The sequence below is a fragment of the Pinus tabuliformis genome, chromosome 2_1 (assembly GCF_031772625.1).
Source record: "Pinus tabuliformis cultivar Carrire ecotype Pingquan chromosome 2_1, CPIR1, whole genome shotgun sequence".
NCBI classification, from domain to species: domain Eukaryota; kingdom Viridiplantae; phylum Streptophyta; class Pinopsida; order Pinales; family Pinaceae; genus Pinus; species Pinus tabuliformis.
Genome location: NC_142299.1, coordinates 863,599,108 through 863,621,465, shown reverse-complemented (window position 1 = coordinate 863,621,465; position 22,358 = coordinate 863,599,108). Strand labels below are relative to the sequence as shown.

The following is a 22,358-nucleotide window of genomic DNA, read 5'->3' as shown; positions in this document are numbered from 1 at the left end:
CACTCGTCAAGGCAAAAATATAATTCTAGTTATGGAGGTTAATCACCTTTTTATAATACCTGAGCTTCCTTTTCCCCTCTAACTCTTTATCAGTCCACAACTTATCCTTAAATTTGGAAATAATAGTATTTTTGGGCCAAGAGGTGCTCTCCAACCCAATATGAGAGAAATGTTGTAAAGTTATGTTAAGATATGTAAACATTTTTACTCAATCAAATTATATAACTATAAAAATAAAAATAAATTACAATTAGAAAAATAAATAAAATATAAAAATAAAAATTATTTAAAACATTTTGACTCAATTAATTACATAAAATAATGTGCACATTGAAAATCTAGACTAGTTAATATTATTTTTATTCGCCAAAATAATTTCTTCCTTTATCTTCCAATGATCCAATCAAAATTAAACCTACACTGCAAGTGCTTACTCCCATCTTGGTCTCAGTAATTCACATTTAGATCATTGTGATCCACATATAGGTAAGCAAAATCCATGGTTTTCCCTTAGATCTACGTGTTTTTTGATCAATCTATAATCAACAATGGTTTTCTTGCTAAGAAAATGGTGTTTGGAAAGGAATACAAGTGTTGTACCAATTTCTCACAAACCCTCATTGTTGACCTCTGAGGTTCCAACAACATTGGGTCAAATCCTCTTGGCCTTCCCATCAATTCACAGTGCATCTACATCTATAAGAGAAAATAAATTCCAAATTTGGCCTCTTTATCAAATATTTGGTGGCTCTCTCGGGCTCTCACACAACTAGGAAAGTATGACCCATGAGCTTTATAACCAAAACATGGTGGTTCTCGACAAAAACACTAATAATAAAAAGATATTATGGAGGAAATTGTGAAAGGAAGCAATGAGCAAGCAAAAAGAAAGCAAGAGATCATGGAATTATCTAAAAAAAACATGTGCTTTGATAGTACTATTAAGCTATAGATCAACAAATTTATGCATATAATTAATTTTCATTAAAATGAAGCATTCATTAATAAAATAAGAAATGACCCTTGGTTTCATCTTTTAAAGATTTGAATAACCCTTCCTATTCACCTATAGCGCTTCATATTTCTCCTAATTAATATTTACAAAGATATTTACAAAACACTGCAATTCCAAAAATTAGATATCTAACAATAAGTATAAAATATATAAGAATAAAATATCTCTAAAATATCTCGGCATGGAGAATTTCATTAGGCACGAGATCTGATTGGAAGGAATAAAGTGCCATTAACATCGACACTTTCCAATAATTTTCCAAAATAAAAAATATTTTTAAAAGTGATGTCGTTCCTTTGGCTAACATTCCATAACTTACTTTTTAAAGGACGGAAAATTTTATTAATATCGAAACACAATTGGTCAATGGGCATTTTGAAGATATGTTTGTGTTCAGATTTGGATGCCATATTCGAAGATATGTTTGGGTTCACATCTGTATAATTACATCCGTTTCCTTCTTACATCTACCATTCAATATTTATTTTTATAATGTAGATTTTTAAAAGGAAGTTGATAAGGTTTAATCGAGAATGAGTATTATTTATTATTTCATATTAAAATGGTTATATATATATATATATATATTTTGATATAAGTGTTTAAATATTTATTTTATTTGAATTTTAAAATATACTTAGCGCTTTTTTTTAATATGAAAAATAAAAATATGATATTTTTAAATATTTTTTTTTTTGTGTATATTAAATGTATATTATGATTTTTTAAATTTTAATATATATTATAATTAATTATTTAATCGTCAAATGTTTTATGGTGTAGAATAGATGGTGGTGGGTCGATTAAGGCACTCTATGATGTGAAGTTATTAGTTCAGAAATCTATGGAAAAAAATCTAACAATTTTAAGGGTTGATGCGGCCTAGGCCAAGTATGATCTCCGATTGATTTTGATGGCTTAGATGATCATGTTTTCTTAAACCAAAGGTTAAACATGCAGTCATCTCAGGGCCCACACAACTTTGCAAACAAAAAAATATTATTAAATAAATTATATTAATTACTATTTTAAATACAATTTTGAAAAAAAATAATAAACATATATAATTATAAAACATCCTCAAACTTTGAATTATCAAGTACATTTAGTTCAAAGTATAATCAATTCAAAAGCAATTGTATAATGTATTATAATTTCTGTGAACTCAAGCTATTCATAATATTTAGAGAAATAGCTCTTACGGATCAATCACATGCATATTTTGGGGTTGATGCCTTTTCAACCAACCAATGTGGTTCATCGTCAGGGAAGAAAGGTGAAGAGAATCCGATATAACAAGGTGTATAAATAGGGAGGAATCTTGAGAACTAAATGATAGGGTCAAAATTCAAATGAAGTAATTGTTAGAAGAAAAATCATAAAATAATAAAAAGCAAAAGCAAAGATTGTTAGGAGAAAAATAAAATGATAAATATCAAAATAAATAATATAATAAGGTAACAAATTCAAAATTAAAATTGTTATTATCTAATAATATTAATTGTTAATAATTAATAGGATTAAATATTTAAAGGGAATTTTTACTAATATTATTAAGGAGTTAATAATAATACATACAAAGACAATCATAGCTATCAATAAAATTATTAATAAATAAATAAATAATAAGAAATTTCCTCAATGGGGGTTACGAACGCGGATAACTCTCAGGACAAGGGCAATAATAGCCCTCCCACGTGGTGGTTATGAAACTGAGGCATGTTAGGAAAGAAAAGCCTAGAGGTGAGAACGTTCTCGATGGTGCCAAGGTTATAATACCAATTACATTGGTATTTGCAAACATATTCAGAAAGTGGGAGATGAGAGTTGGGTTTATAGAAGGAATTGCGTGCACCGGAACTACGGGTGGCTTCTCTAGAGAGCCTAGCCTGTTCACTGGTTAGTAGGAGTTTTCACTCATGGACAAAGAGTAGGGGCATGGAGATTCTTGGTCCTAAATCGTTTCCCAGATCATAATTTGGAACCCACAATCAAATTTCTCTCTAGATTTGGTAATCTTAGTGAGACTGGTTCACAACACAGAAAATTTTAGCGAGGGATTTCGAATGGAAGTTGGGCTATGCAGTGTAGAGGGTGACAGAGCAATCACTAACATCTTTTCTCAGGTAATTCAACTCCTTACACCCTCTGTAGTGGTTTATGTATGGAATTTTCAGGTAACATGTTTCAATTGGCAATCAAACCGATTTGAAAAAGCATCATGCTTTTACTGTAAGTGGTCCTGGTGGGAATGCTCCCTCCTTTTATCTTGTTTCTACATTAGGTAGCCTAGTGCTTCTATAGGCTTGGTGGAGAGTTGGGCACTAGTGTCGTTAAAGGCTCCCCAAAGAAAAAGGAGTCAAAGAAGAAAGGTTGGGGGTCACCTAGAGAGGTGTATTCTCTAATGATATGAAAATGGGGCACTTAGGCTTCTTTTCTAACTTACAAGAACCTCTCCCACTTCCAAAGCTTATTTATTCCGAAGTATTTATGATTAACCAATGCGGAATTAAATATGTGCTTCAAATTAAAGTGTATGCTTATGGTTGTTTTAAATTGTTTTTGTGCTGTAAATTGATTTGCTTAAACTGATATAAAACATATAACAGTGAAACAGTGTAGCAACTAATAAGCACATAAGACAGCAATTTAATTGGGAGTTCACCCAAAACTCTTGGGCTACGTCTCCATGAGCTCTAGTCAACTCGACTAGGCTCTCTAGGATTATGGTATAAGTCCTTTTACAAGCTCCTGGCTCAACTCCATTGGTTTACACAAAACACAATGGGTTTAGACACCATTTTATCCCTGGCTCTTGAAGCTCTCGGATTTCTGGCTCTGCGCTCTCGCTTTGGTTCTTGGCTCTAGCTCTAGCTCTTGGTTCTGGCTCTAGCTCTTCGGCTCTGGCTCTAGCTTCAGCTCTTCGACTCTAGCTTCTCTGAGCTCTGGCTTTTGATTTCTGCAACTTTCAGCTCTATGGCTTTTCACTTGACCTCCAAGTGACCCCAAAGACTCCCTCCGCTGCTCTGCGCATTAGCTTTTCGCTCCCTCTGCTCCTGCCTTGCTCTCAAATAAGCTCTTTCCCTCCTTTGAGGTACTTTTCCAGCTTTTCGGCTACCCTAGCCGTTTCTCTGCGATTCATTATCCCTCTGCAGCTCTACGGCTTCTCTGCTCCGTGTCAGTTAGATTGGCCATCTGGCTCTGTGGCTCTGTGGCTTCAAAATGCATCATTGCCTGTAAAAATGCCTTCTTGCAGCGTGGCATGATGATCAGGAGCAGTTACAGAGGTTTGGGGGCCTTCTCATAGGCAAAAACCCAAAAACAAAGAAAATTTCATTACAGAGAGTTTTCTGGAAAATACACTATCGGGCGTGTATTTCGGACGTGAAATTCCATTCAATCGCCCCTAAAATCCCTATCGGGTCCATCATTAGGTAGCATATCGCATCACATAAGTGTTTTGGGTAAAATCCCAAATACACAGGAAAACGATGAAAAACCCGACAAAATTTGTCTTATCGGACTTCAAAATATATCGCAATCACCCCTAATATCGCATCGCATCCGCCTTTGGCTGCTATCGCAATCCCAACGTAAATCTACGGGATCTCCAATCCAATGGTCAATATCCAATTTTAGGCGACTTAGGAGAATGGGGGTTACCCGCCCGATAAGGCGGTTTTCCTCTCTCCTCTACCAGCCACGTGTCAACCAGTGTGTGGAAGCGGGCGAAGCTAGCCCAATACCGCTTTCCACCCGAATTCCCACTTTCTCGGAACTCAAATAACATGGTGTCACATTCATAATTCCCTTTCGGGTTCACTTTATCGCTTCGGGCAATTTCCTTTGTATTTCGCTTTTTACACCGAAATGCGCTAATCCACAGGAAATCTCTTTATGGCGGAACTCAAACATTATGAAGCCGGGTTTATAAAACCCATCGGGTCCGGTGATTGCATATGCATGTATTATCGCTCCTTTTATCGCTGCGATGCGACGTTGCGATGTGATATATTGCAATCTCTCGTTGCATAGCCCTAGGGGTTTGTCCCTTGTCTTATGCCATCATCGATGCCGATTCGCCAATCGACGATCATAATGTCACATCAGCCCGGGTCCTTTCCTCATGTTATATCCACTAGCCTGCCTCCGACTCGATATGTCAGGGATCGACAACCGGGGGTCTCTTTCCCTTTTTGCTTAAGTCTGCTTTTGGACCCTCTCTGATGCGACTTCCCTTATTAAGGGTTTTTTTCCCATTTTAGGGGATTTTTCCTCTTTTTCTAAAGAACAAAGGGCATCTTCTTTCTGCGATAACTTCTACATCCTAAGTCCATTTTTTCCCATTCAGGTTGCAGTAGATTCAGAATGAGTCGATCTCTGCAATGGGGCTATTTCCAAGAACTTCCTTGGACTTTCATTTTCCTCTGTGAGGAACACTTAGACTTAGGAGTCTATCCAAAATCCATTTTGGATCATGCCTTCCCACTAAAGAACTTTTGGTCTCCAAAAGACTGATATACTGATCTGAATAGTAAATGAGAGTAACAACACCCTCTTCTTTCAGCCTCCATACACTTGCCTTGCATAGTGCCTCTAAACCAAAGCCTTTGACCAGTTTCCTTCCTGGATATGCTAGTCCTCCTGAGAAGAACTGTCTTCCTCCTTGCCTTCCTACAGAACTCCTGCTGAGATGCCCATAGAAGGTAGTTTGAACTTCTCTGCCTTGATCATTGATCCACGGTGGCTCAAACAAATGTGAAGTACACCTTCTCCACAAAACTTTCATTTGTACCTATTTGAAAAACTCTACATAGAAATGATGGACTAGACAACAAGCCCACAAAACTTGCCCTTAGAACAAATGACCCTTCAAGTCATGCATGTAGAAAAAGATCATTAGGACTCTTTTTCAAAAGATGAAACACTTCATCATTATCTCCATTTGGAGACCAAGTTAACTTCTCCCAAGTCAACATGGCATTACATGCATGTCAAAGCAATCAACCCTGCAAGTTAATTACACATACATGTTCAAAAAACAAGGAAATCATCAACATCCCTGTGTTCATGCACATCAAGCTTATGCATGCATTTCATCCTTCAACTTTTTCTTAAGCACATTGTACTTTCGAAGCTGAAATGAAATATAATGTTGCAACAACAAAGTGAGTCTCCTACTCAACTTCTCCATTCACCTTCTTGGTAAAATCCTGCAACTTTCATTCCTCATTAACAAGGAAATGCAAATAGATTCATCAATAGACATGGAATCTTAATCGGATAAGAACTCTAATTGTTTCTTACCAATCCCTTTCAAAGGTATGACCTTTGTCTGCACATCGACATCAACATGTGAATCATCCTGAAACACATCAATCACGGAATCTTCCTTTCCATTTCTGCCATCTTCTCTTTCCACTTTCTTCAACTTTTGTGGAAGCATTGCTAAATTCAGAGTCCAACACTTTTCAGGAAGATGCTCTTGCTTATAGTAGTAAGTGCAATGCAAGTGCATCCTCTTGACAGCATGATTTGCCTTGTCCAATCGACCCTTGGCTTCTTGCTTCTTTTCCTTCAAAAGTTTCATGTATGTGGCCATTCTCTTCCAACATCTAGAAACATTATGGTTATCCAAACCACAAAAGGAACATGCAATTCTTTTCCCATATCTATGTGGAAATTTATCATGCTTTGCCAAATCAAAAGAAAGATGATTAGAACCAGATTTATACCTTTCTCTTTCACCTTTATTTCCTTCTGGAGGAGGTGAATCAAATGAAGAAGTGGCTCCCTTTGGAACACCATCAATCTCTTCAAGGTTGTTAGAGTTTCCACAACTCTCTGGTTCAAGTGTGTGCTTCTGAACCCTTGCATCCTGCAAATGATGTTTCAAACTATTGCATTCCTCCTGAATACAATCTTCATACTCTTAAAGACCTACAATGCAACTCCTTCTTGGAGCTCTTTCAATGGTCTTCATGGCAGGTTTGGAACTCTCTCCATAAGCTTGTCCATAGCCAAGACCCAAATACTGAGGCCTTTCCTCAATTATTATTGGCTCAATAATATGTTGTGCATGTCTACCCAAGCCTTTTCCTTCATAGCCCACCTTGGACATTAGCTTGGAACCTATGCCTTTGGTCTGTTTTTCAAAGGAATTAATATAAGCATTCTTAGAGGAGTTTGAAGACAAACTGGAATTATTTACCTCTTCTTCAAGCTGATACTTGACCAAGGCTTCTTGTGAAACAAAGAGCTATGCCTCCAACTCATGCATCCTTTCCAGGTTCATATTTGCAATATGAAGTTGCCTCTCCATTTCCTGCAATTTGTCAAAAAGCAACTGCTTCTCTTCCTCCACGGAATTCAACTGCTCTCTAAGTATGTTGTTCTTCCTTTCATCCTCATACATTTCTCTCACCATATCCATCATGGTGGACAAGTCTTGCTTCCTGTCTTCATCAAAGACTCTTGTGATGAAGGAGGAATTTGAGGACTCACTTGTATAAGTTGTCATTATGCCAATGAACAAAAGAACTTCAAACAAGATTAATAAAGAGCTTATTCAACAACCTTTTGCAACAAACCTCTTGTGCTGCAAGGATTACTTTGAGGTCCTTTGGGATAAGAAGAATGCCTTCAACCCTTCTTCCTTCTTGTCCTTCCTGGATTGAGATATCAATAGCTTTCCCTTCACCTCTGCAAACTCACACAATAGTCAATCTACAATAAGCATAAATCAATCAGACAATCAATTCTTGACTGCCCAAATACCTTCCAGACAAGCAATCTTTGCTCTGCCAATCAAGCATTCTAATATAACCTTCTTTGGAGGTGGGGTTAACCAATCTCAAGCTCTGATACCACCTAATCTGAAAATGGGGCACTTAAGCTTCTTGTCTAACTTACAAGAACATCTCCCACTTCCAAAGCTTATTTATTCCCAAGTCTTTATGATTAACCAATGTGGAATTAAATATGTGCTTGAAATTAAGGTGTATGCTTATGGTTGTTTTAAATTGTTTTTGTGTTGTAAATTGATTTGCTTAAACTGATATAAAACATATAACAGTGAAACAATGTAGAAACTAACAAACACATAAGACAACAAGTTAATTAGGAGTTCACCCAAAACTCTTGGGCTACGTCTTCGTGAGCTCTAGTCAACTCGACTAGGCTCTCTGGGATTATGGTATAAGTCCTTTTACAAGCTCCTGGCTCAACTCCATTGGTTTACACAGAACACAATGGGTTTAGACACCATCTTATCCCTGGCTCTTGAAGCTCTCAGATTTCTGGCTCTGCGCTCTGGCTCTGGCTCTAGTTCTAGCTCTGGCTCTTGGCTCTCACTCTAGCTCTTGGGCTCTGGCTCTGGCTCTTTGACTCTGGCTCTTGGCTCTCACTCTAGCTCTTGGGCTCTGGCTCTGGCTCTTGGGCTCTGGCTCTAGCTTCGGCTCTACGGGTCTGGCTTCTCTGAGCTCTGGATTTTGTTTTCTGCAACTTTCAGCTCTCTGGCTTTTCAGTTGACCTCCAAGTGACCTCAAAGACTCCCTCAGCTGCTCTGCGCATTAGCTTTTCGCTCCCTCTACTCCTACCTTGCAATTTCCTTGCTCTCAATTGAGCTCTTTGCCTCCTTTGAGGTACTTTTTTGGATTTTTGACTACCCCAGTCATTTCTCTATGATTCATTATCCCTTTGCGGCTCTACGGCTTCTCTTCTCCCTGTTAGTTAGATTGGCCATCTGGCTCTGCGGCTCAGTGGCTTCAAAATGCATCATTGCCTGTAAAAACACCTTCTTCTAGCATGGCATGATGATCAAGAGCAGTTATAGAGGTTTCAGGGCCTTCTCATAGGCAAAAACCCAAAAACAAAGAAAATTTCATTACATAGAGTTTTCTAGAAAATACACTATCCGGCGTGTATTTCGGACATGAAATTCCATTCAATTGCCCCTGAAATCCCCATTGGGTCTGCCATTAGGCAGCATATCGCATCGCAGAAGTGTTTTAGGTAAAATCCCAAATACACAAGAAAACGATGAAAAACCCGACAAAATTCGTCCTATCGGACTTCAAAATATATCATAATCGCCCCTAATATCGCATCGCGTCTGCCTTTGGCCGCTATCACAATCTCCACCGTCAATCTACGGGATCTTCGATCCAACAGTCAATATCCAATTTCGAGTGGCTTAGGAGTACGGGGGTTACCCGCCTAAAAAGGCGATTTTCCTCTCTCCTCCGCTAGCCACATGTCGACCAGTGTGTGGAAGCGGGGAGAGCCAGCCCAATAATGCTTTCCGCCCGAGGCCTACCTGAAATCCTGCTTTATTGGCACTCTAATAACATGACGCCACATTTATAAATCCCTTTCGGGTCCGCTTTATCGCTTCGGGCAATTTCCTTTGTATTGCGGTTTTTACACTGAAACGCGCTAATCCACAGGAAATCCCTTTATGGTGGAACTCAAACATTATGAAGCCGATTTATAAAACCCATCGGGTCCGACGATCGCATGTGCATGTATTATCGCTCCTTTTATCGATGTGATGCGACGTTGCGATGCGATATATTGCAATTGCCCTTTACATAGCCCCAGGGGTCTGTCCCTTGTCTTATGCCATCGTTGATGCTGATCTGCCGATCGGCGATCACAATGTCGCATCGACCCAGGTCCTTTCCTCATGTTATATGCACCAGCCTGCCTCCGACCCGATATGTCGGGGTTCGACAATCGAGGGTCTCTTTCCCTTTCCGCTTAAGTCTGCTCTTGGACCCTCTTTGATGCGATTTCCCTTATTAAGGGTTTTTCACCCATTTTAGGGGATTTTGCCTCTTTTTCTAAAAAACAAAGGGCATCTTCTTCCTACAATAACTTCTGCATCCTAAGTCCATTTTTGCCCATTCAAGTTGCAATGGATTCAGAATGAGACGATCTCTGCAATGGGGCTATTTCTAGGAATTTCCTTGGACTTTCATTTTCCTCTATGAGGAACACTTAGACTTAGGAGTCTATCCAAAATACATTTTGGATCATCTAAGAAGCTTGGTATTGTGTTTATGTGAAGGCACAATCGTGGCCAACCTGTCTGTTCTGCATTGCATTTTTAGAGGTGTGGATACTTCACATTCTCGTCCTTGGTCTTATCTAGAGGCATCTATAGCCATTTGTGATATCTCTGTGGGAGGAACGGGGGCTTCTGGGAGACTTTTTACCACCTGACAGGTTCGGTGTGGGGAGATAGTTTTCCATCCTTTTCCAAAGTTGGTGTGTGTACGTGTGGGCAACTCAATCTATATAGACGTAGTCGTATCATTTGTCTTAGGTTCGTGAAGCTTTAAGCAAGGCCTATTCATGTAGCATCAAAGAGGCAGGCCTCATCGTGGTGGGGGCTAGAGGAGCCAAGGAGAAAGACCTCTAGTGGTTCCTCCAGTTGATGAAGGAGAGGTAGAGTAGCCACTTGGTGGTTTGCCTGAGAGAGTGGATCTATCGCCCCACCCTTTTGACTCCCTAGAAGCTCAAATTCGCCTTGTGCAAGCAATGGTTTATCAACATGCTCGAGACCACCACAATGACAAGAATGAAGTCATCAATTTTCTCAATGATATTCAACACAACCAATGCCATATCCTTGATCGTTAGGACTCACTCCATCGCAAACAAAAGAGGCTTCAAGACTGGATGGACAACTTTGAAGGACACATGGCACATATGGAATCCCATGTTCATGATGCTTTCCATCACCCTGGTGAAAGTGGTAACACTGCTTAGGATCCTAACAATTCTAATGTGTAATGAGGCGAGTCAGATATATTTTGTTTCTTACCTAGTTTTGGGCCTATTGGGCCATCGGCATATGGCCTTATAGTTTTGTGCAGTTTTTAACGAGTTTCTTTTGTTTCTACTTGATGGCCAACAAATCCAATAGGATGAGGCCTTAGTTTGTTGGCAGATGATCTCTCCACGGTGTAATCTTTTCAAGAATCAATAGAAAGTATCAACTTATAAAAAAACAAATAATAAAGAATTAATAAGAAATTAAAATCATAAAAAATAAATAAATATACTAATTAATAATATATTAATTTATTAAGAAATAATAATATTATTATTAATGATATTCCCGAATATATGTTAATATTAGTATTAGTCAAATATATTAATATTAATAACTAAATATGAATGATAAAAATATATTAATATCAATATTATAACCAAATATTGATACGTTAGGGCATTAATATAATATTAATGCAATACAATGTATAAATTGTATAAATATTTTAATTATATTTTTTTAGTTAGATAATAAATATTATAATTACATGTTAGTTAAATATAACTAACTAACATATGTTATCAAGTTCGTTAAATTGTATTACTGATAAATGTTTTTTTTTTGTCAAGTGATTAGAGTTCTTGAGAGATTACATCATGTTTTACCTGTAGCTTTAGAAACTGCGACCCGAGCACATCTAAGCATCAAAATCACTCAAGGATTGCACCCGACTTGGGCCACACCAACCCTTAACATGGTTGGATTTTTGCCCACGAAGTTTCAAACCAATGACCTTTACATCACAAAGTGACTTAACAATATACCCAATCATTGTATATTCTATGTCCCGTAGGCTATTAAATTAGATTACTAAAAAATGTTATATGTTATTAAATTAAATTTAAAAATTTAAATTAATAATTATTTAAATTTAATTCAAAAAAAATTATAATTATATGTGAGTTACTTATAATAATGTAATAATTCTTTGTTAGTTAAATTTAATTAATGATTTTAATAAATTTAATAAATTCTATATATGTATTATTTGTGTATAAATATTTCATGTTAGTTAAAAAAAGGGAAAGGGAAGAAAAAGGAAGGGACAACCTAAACTGCTATGGAAGATGGGGAAAGAATCCAAATGCTACTTATCTTCCACCCCTCATCCCTGTTGAGATTGCTAATTTGCTTTTTAATTTCGATAGCTTCCCTGAACTTTCTATGATGGTCGAAGTGATTGATATTGGAAACAACCTGAGACTCCTCAATACAGATGTGGTGTTTAGTTTTCTTTGCAAGCTTTGGTAGGGCAGATGAGTGAGACCTATTATGTTTGATGTCAGTTGCATGCTCCTAAATTTTCTGTTTGATGGAGCAATCAGTCTCTCCAATATAGGGTGTTCCGCAGGAGCATGGGATCAAGTAAACACCTTTCATGTTTTTAGGGTCTACGATGCCTTTGACCAATCTAAGCGAGCTACGAATAGTGTTAAGAGGTTTAAAGGTGGCGTGGACATTATACTTTTTAAGAAAGTGACCAATCTTGTTTGTGGTTCCCAAAATGAAGGGAAGATGCACATAGTTAACATACTTAATAGTCTCCTTCCTTAACTTTAGTCCTTTATTATCCTTTTTGAAAGCTCTGGGGCCTTGCTGTTTGCTATAGCCATTATTTTCGAAGACTTTTAGGAGATGGGTTTTTGCTTATTCCACATGACTCTCATCTGAAATCCTCAGAGCGCGGGTAGCCAATGTGTTAAGGACACCAATTTTTTACGTTGGATAATGATGAGAACTTTGCATGAAGATATTGTTTTGTGTGATTCTTCTTGCGAAAAACTAGTGAGAAATTGAATCGCCACGTTTCTTTGTGATAAGAACATCAAGGAAGGTTATTATTGACTTTTGTCTCCATCATGAACTTGATGGAGTCAAATTGATTGTTAAGATGCATAAGGAATAAATCCAACTTGTCACAACCACGAGGCTAGACGATGAAAGTATCATCAAGAAACCTCTTCCAAAGCTTCAGATGAAAAGGAGAAAAAGTCAATGCCTTATTTTCAAAGTCTTCCATGAACATGTTTGCAACAATCGGGGAGAGCGGGGAACCCATGGCTAATACACATGTTTGTTCATAGAATTCACCTTGGAAATTGAAAAAATTAGAGGTCAGAAAAAAAACTGACTAACTTAACAGTATCAGGATCGACAATGCGATTGATGACATCCATAGTTTCATTAATAGGGATATATATATCGAGAGAGAGAGAGACAACATCAAAAATAACAAGAATATCACCAAGATCAAGCTGAATATTCCTTACCTCATTAACAAAGGATGAAGAGTCTTTAATGAAGGAATTTTTAAGGCCAACAAGGTGCCTAAGCTTCAAGGCTAAGAATTTAGCAAGAGGGTAAGTGAGCCCACCTGTAGTGTTGCCTATAGGCCTTAGGGGAGCCCCCTCTTTATGGATTTTTGTGAGTCCATAGATTCTAGGAGTGAGGGGGTTGCTAACGATAGGATTCTTGCTTATGAAACTTAGGATATTACAGGATTTAATAACTAAAGAATCCTCTTTTGAGCTTTTCTTAATAGGGTTATTATTTAACTTCTTGTAACTACCACTCTAAGGAAGTGATCCAACATTTTTCTATGGTAATTATCTCAATCAAGAATCATAGCAGCCCCACCCTTATCCTCTTTGAGAACAACAACATCAGGGTTATTGTTCAAGGCTTTAAAGGCTAGAAATTCCAGCTTGGTTATCTTTCTCTTGGGAGGCCTAACTTTTCTTAGAGAAATAGCGTAATCTTGCTTAATGGGTTCTTTAATTTTTTTCAAGCAAGTCTTTGATTCCTGGTTACCCATGCTCTAAGGGTTTCAGATGAGATTCAACTAGAAGAAGAATAAACCCATCTCCTAAAAGTCTTTGAAAATAATGGCTACAACAAACACCAAGGTCTTAGAGCTTTCCAAAATGCCAATAAAGGACCAAAGTTAAGGAAGGAGTCCATTAATTATGTTAACTGTGTGCATATTCCCTTCATTATGGGAATCACAGACAAGATTCGTCACATTCTTGAAAAGTATCATATGTACCTTTACACCACTTAACACTATCTGTAGCTTGCTTAAATCGGTCAAAGACCCCATGGACCCTAAAAACATGAAAGATGTTTACTTGACCCCATGCTCCTATGGGACGCTCTATATTGGAGAGATTGGTCGCTCCATCAATTAGAGAATCCAGGAGCATGCAGTCGACATCAAACATAATAGGTCCCGCTCATCTCTCCTAGTCAAGCATGTAAAGAAAAATAAACATCACATTTGTATTGAGGAGTCCCAAGTCATTGTCAAGATCGATCACTTCCATCATAAAAAGTTTAGGGAAGCTATCAAAATTGAAAAGAAAGCTAGTAATCTCAATAAGGACGAGGGGTGGAAGATAAGTAGCAGTTGGATTCCTACCCTTTATTTCGTAGTAGTTAAGGTTATCCCCTCATTTTTCTTCCCTTTTTTTTAACTAACATGAAATATTTATCCACAATCCATACATATATAGAATTTATTAAATTTATTAAAATCATTAATTAAATTTAACTAACATAGAATTATACTCACATATAATTATAAAATTTATTGAATTAAACTTAACTAATTATTAATTTAATTTTAAACTTAATTTAATAATATATAACATTTATTAGTAATCTAATTTAAGAAATTTGGCGCATGACATATGTTTGTTAGTTATATTTTTATTTTTATTTTTTTGTAAGTTTGGTAGGACTACATTTTCAACATGTTCAATATATCAGCCTAATCAGGGCGGGGAATTGAACCAATGACTTCACATCAAGGAGTGCCTTAATAGAGCACCCGTTCATCGTCTATCCAAGACCCCGTGGACTTCAGATAGTTATATTTAACTAACATATAATTATTATATTTATTATCTAACTAACAATGAATATAATTAAAATATTTATACAATTTATACAGTGTATTGTATTATATTGTGTAGTTTAATTTATAGATGAAATGGCATTTTTCACAATGTATTTTCTATTTAATTTTAACCAAAATCCAGCAGAGATTTTTTAAAAATTGAGTTTAAGTTGTTTAATCTGTACAATTCCCCAAGGGGCTTTTTAAGGGTGTTGAATCCATTTATGCATTCAAAAATGCATTTTAAACAACAAAAATCGCATTCTTTCTTGAAATTGTTTTGCCTAGTAAAAAGTCTATTCTATCTATAAATTAAACTACACCTTAATATAATATAATGTCTTAACAATGTATCAATATTTAGCTATAATATTAATATCAATATATCTTTATCATTAATATTTAGTTGTTAATAAATATATTTGGTTAATATTAATATTAACATATATTCAAGTATATCAGTATTATTATTTCTTAATAGATTATTAATTATTATATTTATTTATTATGATTTTAATTTTTTATTATTTATTAAATATTAATATTATTATATCATTTTAATAAATAATATTATTATATCATAAAAATAATTATGTTAAATTTTTGACATTATTATATTAATTATTTTGATTTTATCATTTTATTTTTTTCTTAATAATTTTTTCTTTGAATTTTATTATTTTAGTATTTTTTTCTCTAATAATTACTTCATTTAACCTTATTATTTAGTTTGAGGACTCCTAACCATGAGCTAGATTAATTGGTTACTGTCGTGTGATTTATTTGGAAGAGCTATTTCTTTATATATATACTTTTTTTTTCAAATTTCATATATATATATGAAAGGAAAAAATTTATTATTTTATTTTTATTACAAATAAAATTAATATATATATGTAATGTTTCATTGTAAATCTAAATGGTTATAAAAACATATTTGTGAGAAATTTAAATAACAATATGTTTTTACACCAAAATAATAATACAAAAGAATAATACAAAAGCTCCCTTGAATATCATTTACAAAATTTCTTTTAATAAATATTTATAAATTAATTTAAAAGATATGTATTTATAAATTTATTAAAAAAACATATTATAATTAATCAGAGAAAAACACCTTTTTATACCGGAGATAGAAACACCATTTATGATATCCTTTTGATCTTTTTTTTAATAAATATTTATAAATTAATTTAAAAGACATGCATTTATAAATTTATTAAAAAAACATATTATAATTAATCAGAGAAAAACACCCTTTTATATTAGGGATAGAAACGTTATTTATGATATCTTTTTGACTTTTTTTTATAATAAGTCAATTACTTTATTCAATATTTTTGGGTTGAGACGTGTTCTCCAATTCAATATGGAACAAAAGTTGTCTAGAACCCAATATGGAATAGATGTTGTCGTGTCTTATTATGTTATGTTATATAAACACTTTGAATCCATCAAATAACAGAACAATATATAATAATTATAATTATAATTAAAGCATTTTGACTCCTTCAAATTACATAAAATAATAATTAGAATTAATTAATAATTAAACCACAAATAAAATTAAAAATAAAAAGTAAAAAATTATAATTATAATTAATTAATAATTAAACCACTCTAGATCTATCTTAACTCCCAATCTACCAAAAGTCCAGAGGAAATCTCTTGAGGTGTAAATATCTTTTAGAACTAGATCTGGTAAATCTCTTTTACAATGAAAAGAGATTTGACCCCTCTAAACACTTGATAAATCCTAAATTAAGATAGATCTAAAATGATATAAATACAAATAAAATAAATTCCTTGTTATAACTTAAAATTATTCTTATGTGAATAAATAAACATTTTTCTTTATTCATTAAAATGTCTTGTATAATAAAGGATAACTATTTTTCCTTATTTTATAAAATTAATTGTTTATTAATATGATTTTTTAATAAATAACTAATTAATCTATGTTTTTACGCTAATAAATATTGTATTTAAAAACAATTTTTTAAAATTTATATTTTTTTATAATAATTATTAGTTTATTAAAAAATTTAATCATTTTTAACCAATAATATACTAAAATTTTTTAAAAATTGAATTTTAAGAAAATTTTATGTAAAAATCACATTATCATAATTTTGTGGACGTTTTTGGAACCATCCAGAATTCATTGTCAAGACAAAATGAAGAACCAGATCAATTAATTAAAAGGAAAATTTTAATGAAATAAATATCTAACATAAAAATAATATTTAGCTCAAAACAATACTAAACAATAAAATAATTAATAAAATAAAAATAATATTTTAGCCAAACTTAAATAATAAATAATAATAATAAATGGTTAAACTTAAATAAAATATTTAGGTCAAACCTAAATAATCAAAACACTAATAATAATAATAAAAACAAATAAAAATAATATTTGAGTCAAACTTAAATAATCAAAACAATTAATTCTAAAAACTTAAAAATAAATAAAAATAATAAATAGTCAAACTTAAAAATTAGATAAATAAAAATAAAAATTAATTAATTGAATTAAATAAATAAATCAATAATGAAGAAAATAAAGTAATTAATCGTTTATTAGAGTTAAGATAAAAAACACATATAAATAATAAAAATTAAGAAATTAGAAGAAAATAAAAATAAAATAAATAAATAAAAACTTAAGAGGAAATGGTAGGGATCCAACAATTGATGATTTCCAGCCATTGTCTCTATTCAGATTGATTGGCCTACCTTTAATCTCTATAGCCTCCCTAAACTTACGATGATGGAAATGATCTATCGTGGCAATAACTCGGGCGTCTTCAATGCAGATGTGGTGTTTCGTCTTTTCCACATGTTCTGCTAATGTTGAGGAGCGGGTCATCCTATTTTTGATGTTTGTCGCATGTTCCTAAATCCTCTGATTTATTGAGCGACCAATTTCACCAACATAGGGTGTCCCCATGAACAAGGGATTACATAAACACCTTTCATATTCTTAGGGTCCATCATGTCTTTTACAAATCTTAGGGAACTTTGAATGGTGCTAAGGGGCCTAAAGGTTGAGGGAACCTTATGCTTTCTTAGGATCCTTGCAATATTGTCAATGGTACCTTATATAAAAGGAAGGTGCACCCCAGAAAACCGAGCATTGGGTTCTTTTTTAATGTTGGAACCCTTACCAGTTTTAAGGAAAGCCCTAAGACATTGGAGCTTATTATAACCATTATTTTTGAAAATATTGAGGAGATGGGTTTTCTCATCTTCAAGGTGACTTTCATCAGAAACTCTAAACATACGAGTGACTAAAGTGTTGAGAAGACCCAACTTTTGAGCAGGAAAATGATGGGACTTAGCGAGAAAATATTGCTCCGTGTGAGTTTTCTTCCGAAATACCTGGTGTGAGAATGATCCATCGTCCTTATTTGAAATAAGAATGTAAAGAAAAGGATGGATCCCATTGATTTCACATTCCATAGTAAACTTTATGGAGCTAGAATGATCATTAAGGTGCTAGAGAAAGAGATCCAACTTATCTGAAACATGAGGCCAGATAACACAGGTGCCATCCACAAATCTCTTCCAAAGTTTTGGTTTGTATTGAGCTGAGGACAAAGCTTTGGAGTCAAAGTTCTCCATGAACAGATTAGCTACAACAGGGGAAAGTTGGGAGCCCATTGCAACACCACACGTTTGTTCATAAAATTCCCCTTCAAAGCTGAAGGAAGTAGAGGTAAGACAAATCTCAACCAATTTAGCAGTACGAGGATTTGTGATGCGATTGATGACCTCAATGGCCTCATTAATGGGGATATTAGTGTAAAGGGAGACCACGTCGAAACTCACAAGAAAATCCCCAGGCTCAAACCTTATACCCTTTAACTCATTGACAAATGATGAAGAGTCTTTGACAAAGGACTTTGTAAGGCCAACAAGAGGTTTTAGCTTTTGGGCTGCATACTTTGCCAGAAGATAGGTTGGGCCTCCTATAATGTTGACAATGGGTTTCAAGGGAACCCCCTCCTTATGGATCTTCGGAAGACCATAGATCCTGGGAGTCATAAGGTTACTCTCGATGAGTTTATGGCTCAAGGAGCTAACAATGCTACTGGATTTTATAGCTAGAACCACGTTTTTAGATATCTTCTTTAAGGGATTCTTATTGAGTTTTTTGTAGCTCCTATTGTTACAAAGGTGGTCCAACATTTTTCTCCAGTAATCTTCCTTATCTAAGATAACTACAGCTCCACCCTTGTCAGCTTTGAGAATAACAATGTCCTTGTTATTGTTCAAAGGTTTGAGGGCATCAAATTCAAACTTGTTAATGTTGTGCTTAGTGGGCTTTGCCTTTCTAAGGACAAATGCATAGCCTTGTTTGATGATATCCTTAGTGTTTTCCGGTAAACCCCTAATCCCTAATTCGACGTCACAAATAATTTCATCAACATGAATTTTTCTAGGAGCAAGGGCAAAATTTAATCCTATCTCCAAAAACTGAAGTTAGGAAGGTCAAAAGAGAAACTAGAAATATTAACCACCCTATTATTACAAAAAGAGAGAAAGAAAGAAAGAAAAGAAGGAAGATTATTTTAACGACCACGAGGCTAAAGTTAGCCTATGGGACAAATTGCTTCTATATCTGGTTGATGTATTCGACCCTTTTCCTGTGAAGCGTCACAATAAATGCTCCCAGCTTTTCGACAAACCCCTCGCTAAATAGATTATCCCAAGAGCTAGTTGTGAGAATAGCTGCATAACATTTTGTGTTGTCTTTGAAGACCTCCATTCTAAAATGAAATGCTTTTTTGTTTCCACTTTTCTGAAAGAACAAAAAATACATACTCTTTCTCCCACACTTCTTTTGACATTTTCCAATGCCCTGTTTCACAACGGAGTTGATGAGAATTAATCTTTAATTGGGCAATAAAAATTTTGGCTCTCCAATAAATATTAATCTCTATATACATTTTTTGTTAATAACTCTAAATAAAATATTAATATTATTACTAATTATTACTTATTAGTGGATACACAGTGCTTATTTTGATAATTGCCCTCTTCAATCATGAAAAAGATATTGACAGAGAAGAAAGATCAAATAGTTATAATGATATATGCTTTTTTGTAATGTTATGTGGTTCATTTAATTAAACAAGCACGCGTGAACAAGATAGATTGCACTGGGATGTAGGATGTGAACCCTCTATACCCTTTACTTTCAATCCAAGTATTGCAATGCCACGCAAGTTGATGGTCAACATCATATGGACGCAAGTGGAAAATTATTTTTTTAATTATTACCATTCGAATTTCTGTAACATATCATCAATGCAGATCTTAAAAAGAGAATGTGAAATGAAATATGTAGCTAAATGTCTATTAAACCCTAACGTTTGATTTATTAAATGTAATTAATGTTTCAATAATATAATTCTATATAATTACAACTTTTGATTTATGTGAAATGAAACATGTGGCTAAATATCTATTAAACTTTAACTTTTGATTTATTAAATGTAGTTAATGTTTCAATAATCATAATGGTATATAATTACAACTTTTTATTAGAGAGGATGATGTAAATTTCTCAAATATTTTATGTTTATATCTTGACCACATATCACTACTTTCATCAAAATAATTTATAGAATAAAATAAAAATAAAAATTAATAAAAAAAATTATTAACAAATAATTTATTTAAACAAATTAAAATAATAACTAATTATAGTTTTTTTTTTATAATTTTTTTATAAATTCTATTCAAAATGCAATTAAATTTTTTGAGATAATATATTAAAATTATTAAATTTGTATAAATTAAATATGTTAAAAATTTCACAAACTTCTAAATTTATTTACACATTCAAAAATATATTTTGATGATGATGATGATGATGGTTGTTAACGTCCACTGAGACCAAATAATGATCTATCGGACCTAAAAAGACAAATTATTTATTTTGATTTAAGATTTTATTCCGATGCTCAAAAAGCTTGGAGAGAAGCCTCCCAAGTTCACTATAATTTTGGCATTGTAAAAGGCTAGAAAGGTCAGTATTGTAGCAAAGGTTGTGAAATTGAGATCTAATGTGGTTGTATGCAGGGCACTCTAAGAGGAAGTGGTTTTCATCCTCGATGCTCTTATTCTCACAAATATGGCAGATCCTTTCCATCCATGGCGTTTTAGGAACTACGCAGCGGCCAGTCTCACTATGGAGCTCATGAGAATTCGTTCTAATCTTTGCTTATTAATTTTCTTTTTTGAGCTAGTTAGAATAGAGAGATACTTTTGATCTTCAAGGGTGGGGTTGATGACCTTCTTATAATAACTTAATTTTCTTTTAGACGCTAAATCTTTCTCACACCACAATTTTTCTTTGAACTTAGAAGTAACAATATCTTTAATGTTATTTATGTTTTGCAAAGCATCATTCTCATTGATCTCCCAATAGTTTAACCAGGCCCTTGTGTCCTTATGCCATCCTCGGTTAAGCCTTAGGTGGTTTTGGCTGGAATTTAAAGCTAGCTTAGGAAGTCTATGATTGTCTATGTTATTGAGCTTGTGCTTGTACATCAGAAACCTGAGCATAGCTAGGCTCTCAATAGAAGAAAGACCCGCTTCTATAAGGAGAATAGGATAGGGTGTATTACTTTTAATTTTCAGGTTATAAGTTATAAAATGCTTCTGGATTTGCTCAATCTTTCTCCATGATTCTCTGGAGATGCTGCAGCCCCAAACTTCACAGCCATATAAGATAACAGGAGTGACTAAAGTTTCAAAGAGGAACTTCTTTTTATCCCACATTACGAGGTTTGCTATTTTACAGTTATTTTCAAGACCAAAATAAGCTTTCCATCCCCCATTGATCCTTTTCTCAATGCTATGGTTCCAGTTGAGCTTGTGATGGATATCAATTCCTAGGTACTTGTAAGAATACACTTCTTCCAATTTATTATTGTCATACGTAAAATTAGCGCAAGTGTCCTTTTTAGATTTGATAATCATAACTTTTGTTTTGTCTGTGTTAACAATCATACCCATGGTAGAGCAGAAATCCTTAAGAAGCTTGAGTTGCTTATCAAGATCAGAAGGGCACCTTGCCAGAAGAACAATATCGTCAGCATAGAGAAGAAGGATAATGACTATCCCAGCTAAGATTGTGCCACCACATCCTGCTTCTTCTAAATAACCTTCGAGCTTATCGATGTAAATGCCAAATAGAGTAGGGGAGAGGGGGCAACCTTGTTTAACTCCGATGTTACACTTAATATCTTTTGACCACCCCTCATTGTTCTTTAGCTTGGCAATTACATTCTCGTATAGCCTTATAGCCGCAGCTCTTAACTCAAGAGGAACCTTTAGCTCTTCTAACCTATTCCAAAGGTTGTATCTAGGAACTGTATCGAAAGCCTTTCTAAAGTCTACAAAGCAGCAGAATAAATTGGATTTATCATTACGACATTCCTCCGCAATGATCCTTAGCGTAACAAGGTGGTCTGTTGTTGAGTGATGCCTTCTGAAACCTGCTTGGCCTTTAGCCCGCTTATCTTCACTTTCAAGCCATATGCTTAACTTTTTTTCCAGAATACTACCATATAATTTGGCTAAGA

The 22,358-nt window shown here is 34.3% G+C and overlaps 1 protein-coding gene across 1 annotated transcript; it reads right to left on the bottom strand.

The window, feature by feature from the left end:
- Window positions 1-18,258: 18,258 nt before the first annotated feature.
- LOC149203406 (uncharacterized) lies at window positions 18,259-18,807 on the bottom strand. Its single transcript, XM_089401858.1, has one exon. It carries the CDS (start codon window positions 18,805-18,807, stop codon window positions 18,259-18,261), a length of 549 nt encoding a protein of 182 aa, XP_089257984.1.
- Window positions 18,808-22,358: the final 3,551 nt, after the last annotated feature.